General features: G+C 34.9%; 1 protein-coding gene across 1 annotated transcript; it reads left to right on the top strand.

Moving 5' to 3' along the window:
• Positions 1–2,274: 2,274 nt before the first annotated feature.
• LOC105129929 (probable inorganic phosphate transporter 1-3) lies at positions 2,275–5,604 on the top strand. Its single transcript, XM_011032205.1, has 2 exons — positions 2,275–2,343; positions 3,868–5,604. Exon 2 carries the CDS (start codon positions 3,904–3,906, stop codon positions 5,512–5,514), a length of 1,611 nt encoding a protein of 536 aa, XP_011030507.1. The 5' UTR covers positions 2,275–2,343; positions 3,868–3,903; the 3' UTR covers positions 5,515–5,604.
• The last annotated feature ends 2,620 nt before the right edge of the window (positions 5,605–8,224 follow it).

Raw genomic sequence — 8,224 nt, 5'->3', positions numbered from 1 at the left:
TGGACACGTTAATATAAATGGGTTTTGCAATCCTGGGGCCTTAAAAAGATGGAGCTCTACTCCTGAATCATTTGCTGGTGTTTAAATTATGATGCGATGACACAACCACGATGCCCATAGACTTTAGGCGTTGTGGAGTTGCACAATCAAGATTTAACTTGTCAGTTTTAAATTTATTTTTTCAGAAGTAATGAATTGAGTTTTATAAATTTTAAAATTATTAGAATTTATATAATTATTAATTTAAAACTTGTAAAATTTATTAAAATATTTACAAATTAACTTAAACATTCATATTAATCTAAAAAAAAATATAACTGCATATTTAACCAGCAATATCCTTATTAGGATAGGACAAATTAATCTTATGCGGAAAATAAACAAAAGAAAAGAAAATATACAGAGCATAAAACGTTCTCTATATGGTTTAGTTAAATTGATAGGAAGTTGGATAATTCTCAATCCTAGAATGCATTCAATTCTCATAATATGCATAGGAACAACAGAAATCCTAAAGGTTTTTCTTTGCTTTTTTAAGGTATGATCTCTAGCAATACTTCTTAAAGATTAAGAAATATAATTTAATTATTTAAATGTCATCATGTATATATTATCCAGATCAAAGAACTCAACGAAGGACATTCTTGATATTTTATTAATATAATAGCATTGGTTTTTATGAATAAAAACTATTGGGTTCAAAGTGAAAATTTGCAACCAGTAACATTACACTGATCATCGTCAATAGAATTCCCCTAACTTTAGGGAGAAAATTAATAAATTGGAGACCCTCGAAAGCTTTGTCAAATAATCCGTTAACTTTCGGGTTAGGGTGGGACCCGTACATGCAACTTATCTGTACCTTACTTGTACTGTCTCCTTCCTTACAAGCAACACTACTATAATAACACGTTGACGTTTATTTTCAGTCAGCGAGCAGTCGTTAAGGTTATATATCGATGCACACAAGAGGGACGAGGTGCTCTGAAAAGCCCCCGTACTGCTTGCGGCAAACTCAGCACTCCTAAATTCTAATCATTTAACTATAAATAAAAAGCATTAATATGTAATTATGGAAACGTTTATTTAAAAAAAAATTACTAGAAAAATAAAGATTTTATTATTATTTTAATTTCTTTTTAACATTTTTTAAACAAAAAAGCAAAATACAACTATATCTCAGAAAATAACTGCGTGATCATTTTCCTGATGGGGTCAACCAAGAATTTGAATTCACGGCTACATTCCCTGAACTCCCTTGAACTTCTTTTACTCCTCGGTCTTCACTAATCTATTTATTTATTCTTGGAGAGGAGAGGATGAGAAAATGCTCCGTCTGAGATGAATTCTGTCCCATAGAATCAGCGGTGGCCCGCACCGCAATCCAGAACTGAGAGGCTGATGTAAAGTGTCATTATAGTCCCCGTTTTTGGTGGGGACTTTATTCGTAGTACAACCTTTTAAGGCTTTGCTTTAGTCCTAGAAGAGGAGAACGGGTGTTAGAATGAATTCAATCTGAGGAAAATTGGAGGTGTTAGGATTAAATTCTCTTTTTGAAGTAACGAGCCGCATCCTTGGTTAGATTAAAAAATAGGATGAGGATATAACGAAATGAGAATTATCTAAAGGGATGAAGGAATCCCCAAGTTTTACGTTATGTTTTTATACAAACTATTTGTAATTAAGATTGGATTAAGGTGGAATGGAAGCATGGGTGGACTCCAGGAGGTTGCTAAAAGGCAAGTCTTTTGAGCAACTTCATCGTTAGTGAGGACTCTATGGTTTGTCTATGCCTCTAGCAGTGGTCAGAATCCTGAAAATCCCTTGATTTCTACTTTCCCAGCTAGTTTACCCTGAGGAGGGCGGGCAATTTCCAACTTGATCACTGTAACTTTAGGGTCCTTGACCTTAAATTATTTGTAAATAGACCACCAACACCTCATTTTGTTTTGAATGTACCAACACCTCAATTAGAGATGACGATTAATAACTATTTAAAGGGCACAAAGTATATATTAAAAAAAAAAGCTAAAATATCCATTCAATAAAGAAGGGGTTGTGATTAACAGAGAGGATACAAAGAAATGGCAAGCCTATGAACGGGTTGACAATCATTAAGTGGGTATATACCATTAGATGCCGCATTGATTTTGGGTTTGTGTTAATCACATGAAAGTTGAAACCTTTATAAATAGCTGGCCATTCTCCACCCCCAACAACAATCATCTCTCTCCTCTCTCCTCTCTCTCCTCTCTCCTCTCTCCTCTCTCCTCTCTCCCTCTCCCTCTCCCTCTCCAGCTTTATCCAATCTTCTCTCACTGGTGTAGTTAGTTGAAGAAGCAGGTGAGTCTCTGTATCTGATATTTGAATCTTTTGAAGTCTTGCCTTTTTAGACGAGTCATCATGAGCCACTACAAGTTCCTTGCTTCTTGGAACTGGCTTCTCTGTATAAAGTAGTAGGAGCACTCTGGTATAGGTAGCAAGTAAATCAATTTGTGTAGTGGATACCTTATCTTCATGAAGATCTTAAAGCTGATCATAACATGATTTTCTACTGGTAGTAAGCTAAATAAATATGCTGTTACTACTTTGAAAATGTTTATATTTGTTTTTTTTTTTTTTTCATCTTCTAGAGATTAGCTGCTCTTACAAGAAACACTTTTTGCTAGAAAACTTTATAAATGAAGATGGACATGAAAGTTACACGCCTGGCCGGAAAAAAAAAATTCACGGAAAAAATTTGTTGCATGAAGTTTTATCCACGTGAATAACCATTTCTTTTTTCTAATATTTGACATTGGTCACCGTTTTCTATTCCTTCGATGGTTTCGGTCCAATTTTTCTTTTTTATGTTTGTTTATCTTACAATCATATGCTTCGTTTTCTACTCCTTAGGCCCATAAATTTGGATCGCCTTGCTCCCATGTTACTTTCTAACGTAATTGTTATCATTATTTTGGTACCGTATGTACGTAGTTTAAATAGATTTCATGTACTTTCATGGGTCTTTTGTAATTATAACTCAGTTTAATAAAAAATTTGAGAAAATAATACATGTTAAAAAAATATTTGAAAAATACTATGGTTTCAACACAACCACTCTTAAACTATATTATTTTTAAAATACATTTTAAACCTATATCATTCTTGCAAAAAATTTACCAATCTATATCATTTTTAGAAAAAGATTCTCATTGTCATGGGATATTGGGTGCAACTAATCCCTGGCATGGAGTTTAACTTGCTAAATAACTCTACTTCAGCTCAACACTTTTATATTTGTTACTGTGGTGAATGGTATTTTTTAAAAGTATTTTGTTTAAAAATATATTAAATTATTGTATTTTATTTTTAATAAAATCACGCTAAAACCATCAAAACAATAATAATAAATTCTTAATTTAATATTTTTCTAAAATAAAATATATTTTTAAAATATATCTAAAAACAAAAGCTACTAGACTTCGGAACATTAAATTATTATCTGACCACAAAAAAAAAAAAAATACTAGTTATCCCTGATAGAGTCACATTAATTAGCATAAACAAGGAAAAGATTTCCAAGATCTGGCGTCATTGTCCGAGAACGCAATTTTAATACCTCCGAACTTTCTGTTTTTTATTCGAGTACTTATTGATTGGCTTCGGGTGTTTTCATCCGGTCGTCACTCTTTGCTCTTGTTTTTTTTATTTTTTTTTTGGTTCTTCTTCAAAATCTCCTGGGAAAAAAAAACAAAAACAAAATTAATGTCAATTGATATCTAGTTAAGGCTCGTGGGTCGTCTCAATTCATTATTGGGCTAATTGAATTTGTTTTATTTATCAAATGTCCTGACGGGGGGGTTCTGGTTTGCTGTTACTGTGCAGGAAATTTATTATACTACTAAGTGGGAAGCATTAGACATGGCAAGGGACCAGTTGGTCGTCCTCAAGGCACTCGATGTTGCAAAGACTCAATGGTACCATTTCACAACAATCGTGATCGCCGGAATGGGATTTTTCACAGATGCCTATGATCTTTTCTGCATCTCCCTGGTTACCAAATTGCTTGGCCGCATATACTACACCAAGCCAGGCGCACCAAAGCCAGGCACGTTACCTCCTAACGTAGCAGCAGCTGTTAATGGTGTCGCCCTCTGTGGCACTTTAGCTGGTCAGCTATTCTTTGGTTGGCTTGGTGACAAAATGGGACGCAAGAAAGTCTATGGGATAACTCTGGTTATCATGGTTATTTGCTCTATTGCATCTGGTCTATCCTTTGGAAGCTCTGCTAACGGAGCCATGACCACTCTTTGTTTCTTTAGGTTCTGGCTTGGTTTTGGCATTGGTGGCGATTATCCTTTGTCAGCGACTATCATGTCTGAATATGCAAACAAGAAGACTCGTGGAGCATTTATTGCAGCAGTGTTTGCAATGCAAGGATTTGGGATTTTGGCTGGTGGGATTGTCGCTCTTATTGTGTCAGCTGCATTTGATCATAGATTCAAGACCCCAACATACCATGAGAATCCGGTAGCCTCACTTGCTCCTCAAGCTGACTATATTTGGCGTATAATCTTGATGTTTGGTGCCATCCCTGCTGGCCTTACATTCTATTGGCGTATGAAAATGCCTGAAACCGCACGTTACACTGCACTCGTTGCCAGAAACGCTAAACAAGCGGCGTTAGATATGTCTAAGGTGTTGAAAGTGGAAATTGATATAGAGGAAGAGAAGGTACAGAGGTTGGCCCAAGAACCTGCCAATTCCTTTGGCTTGTTCTCGAAGGAATTTGCCAAGCGACATGGTCTTCATTTGCTAGGAACCACTTCCACATGGTTCTTGTTGGACATTGCATTCTACAGTCAAAATCTTTTCCAGAAGGATATCTTCTCAGCAATCAATTGGATTCCTCCAGCAGCAACCATGAATGCGATTCACGAGGTTTTTCAAATTGCAAAGGCTCAAACTCTTATAGCACTCTGCAGTACCGTGCCGGGATATTGGTTTACAGTGGCATTCATTGACCATTTGGGGAGGTTCTTTATCCAAATGATGGGTTTCTTCTTCATGACAGTTTTTATGTTTGCAATTGCTATCCCTTACCATCACTGGACCTTAAAGCCTAATAGAATTGGGTTTGTAGTCATGTACTCATTGACCTTTTTTTTCGCCAATTTTGGACCCAACGCCACTACATTTATTGTCCCAGCAGAGATTTTCCCTGCAAGGCTAAGATCAACTTGTCACGGTATATCAGCAGCAGCAGGAAAGGCAGGTGCTATAATAGGTGCATTTGGTTTCCTTTATGCGGCACAAAACACAGACCCAAAGAAGACTGACGCAGGTTACCCTCCTGGTATTGGAGTCAAATGGTCTCTAATTGTGCTCGGTGTTATTAACTTCATTGGAATGTTATTTACTTTATTGGTTCCGGAATCAAGGGGTAAATCACTTGAAGAGTTGTCAATGGAGAATGCTGATGAAAATGATGACGAGAAGCAGGCTGCTTCAGCTAGGACGGCTTCAGTGTGATTTCAGCCAGGTTTGATCAAGTTTTCGTTCGGTTTATTTGACTCTGGGTTTAATGCAACACTTCGTTCTTCTTGTGCAACGCAATAAATATGGAGCCATGCATGGAGGTAGTCATCGCTACATATCCAATGTTTTGGTTCAACTGGCAACCACTCGGTGTGATTTGATTTGGTTTTTAATTGTTTTGGTTTTCCAAGTGACTCGTATCTATTTACATAAATGTATTGAAATCTGAATCTTATGTCCTTTTTTCTTTTCTTGCTTTTGTTTTGACGATCAGTTAACTTCATACATTTAGTTAAAGAGTTTCTTTTGTTTCTTAATTTACATCTAAAGTTGTGTTTGGCATCAGGTGGTGAAAGAATTGAAGGGAAAATTTTTTAAGTTAAGGGGAAAGCAATGTTAAAGATGTAATAAGTGTTGGAAGAATGTATCATTCTGAATTTTTTTTTAATGTAGTTTTTGTTGAATTCATGTGTTATATTAAAAATCATTTTAAAAAAATATATTATTTTTGTATTTTAAAATAAAAAATACTTTAAAAAACAACTATAATTATATTTTTAAATACCCTTACATGAATAACAATAAAAAATATATATATTAAAATTTCTAAAAATCTGAACATGAAAATTGCAAAATCAAGATTTCCAACAAATAGCAATTAAAGGACGGGATGAAGTAATTTTCCTCTTAAAAGCAAATTAAGAAAAAAGAAAAACTATTAAATCTCTCATGTCCGTCCATAGGAAAACTCAGACAACCACCCTCTCAGCCCTGCCTATTCTAATTTCCATATCTTTTTAACTCCCTGCCTCCAGCTCGATTTGTAGCTCTTGGTATATCAAAATTCTAGTCATCAAAAGATCCTATCTTAACTAGTTCCAGAACTAATAAAACCCAGGATCCCTATTGCAGTCACAATTGAGCTGGCTCGCAAGACCACAACCATAGCCATGGTGATGAGAGAGAGGTGTGGATTGCAAGGGACAAGGTTATCTAATAGAGGGAGTTTCTATTTGGATGCTGATAGCAGAGGTGAGTTGGCGGTGTTAATAGCAGAGCTTGTGTTGGAGAAGGCGGCCCGTCCTTGAATTGATTTTCAGGTTTTGGAACTTCATTAAAATTTTCCATTCAAATTTATAGGAGTAAGATCATGTCGTTTTAAACAAGAATAGTAGATTTAAGTTAATTCGATGAACCGTTAATCAACTCAATATTTCAATAATTTAAAGTTTTTTTAAGATCATATCTTAAATTGGATATGACAAATATAATAATAACTAGTTTGACATCTTAAAAACATGTTTTAGAACCCTTTTTTTATTATAATAATTATTATTTTTTCAAATATTTTTATTTAAAAATGTATTGAATTAGTTTTTTATTTTAAAAATTTTATTTTTAATATTATTATGTTAAAACTACTTGAAAATACTAAAAAAATTAATTTAAAATAAAATTTTAATTTTTCTAAAAAAATAAAACACAAAAATAAACATGCTTTTTAATTAATACCAAATTGTTTATCATTCCCACTATGTAGGGATCCGGCATTCATATATCAACATTTTTTGGCTACGAAATACCCGATTCTTATAAGATTGCTTGCAACTAGCATGTGTTTTTCAGAAGGCCAAACTTATTCCAAATGCTCAATATGTCCATATCCTCAAACGGCTAACCACCCACCACCTCAAAGTCAACAAAAGGAGATACGCATCTTCATGTTACAGAGTAGGCAAGCAGCCAAGCCTATCCTATCGCTTTGTTGGCTGATGGTCCAAAACCAAGACTAATCCCATCTTTAGACTTCTATATTTCCCCTCTACTCTACTCTCAGCTGGAAGTCTACTAATTTGGACAAGGGCTCTGCATTTCCCCTCTGTTTTGAAGATGCTTTTGTTGGCGTGTTGCGTATATCAATAGGATTTTCTCGGAACTTTTAAGACTAAAAGGATGCCTGTTGCTTAAAGATGCTGGGCTCCAGACTTCCCGTGTAATACGTCCTCTGCATTTTCAAAGTTTGAAATGGGACCAAATTCGCACTTGCAAAAGATGAACTTTTTTTCTGGACGAGAATGAAGATGATATTCGGCACAAAACATGGCTCTAGCGTGAATGAGACCTTCGAGGAACCACGCTTTTCCTCGATGTTACAAGAACAGAGCTGACAAGTCAACCTGATGGGTGACTTAAGGTATTATCCAGGTTAGTTCAATGAAAAAACATTAATCCTTTTCTTTTACCATAACAATATTGTTTTATAAAAAAAATTTAAGCCGGAACTCTGAATAAAATCAACTACAATTGACTTCGAATCTTATAACCACTAATCAAAAGTCAATGGCGACCCTTATTTTAGAATTTAAAGTAACTAAAACATCATAAGACACCAATAATACCGGTTAAAATGGTGACAGCTGTATGGACGAATTAGTGATAAAATTTGATTGCTCATGCCAAATAACGAAAGTGGAAGGCAAAAATAGGTTTTTGAGTGTACAGAAACCAGATTGGAGCACTATTTACAGTGCGCTAAGGGACTTCAGCCATTTGCGTTGTTCTCCACTCTTCATCAGAGTTTATGTGTCTGCATAGTTTATTTTTTATTCATTTCTTTCTTTCTCTTCCTCTAATTGTTAAGAGAGAAAAAAAAAGCAAAAAGCAAAATTCCAAAAGCAGACAAAAACTCCAATAATAACATTAT

The sequence above is a fragment of the Populus euphratica genome, unplaced genomic scaffold (genome assembly GCF_000495115.2).
Source record: "Populus euphratica unplaced genomic scaffold, PopEup_1.0 scaffold17.1, whole genome shotgun sequence".
NCBI classification, from domain to species: Eukaryota; Viridiplantae; Streptophyta; class Magnoliopsida; order Malpighiales; family Salicaceae; genus Populus; species Populus euphratica.
Note: the sequence above shows the minus strand (reverse complement) of the source record. Positions and strands in the feature narration are given on the sequence as shown.

Bases quoted from the DNA above. Each gene is read 5' to 3' on its own strand.
- LOC105129929 (XM_011032205.1), top strand. From the start codon at position 3,904: ATGGCAAGGGACCAGTTGGTCGTCCTCAAGGCACTCGATGTTGCAAAG.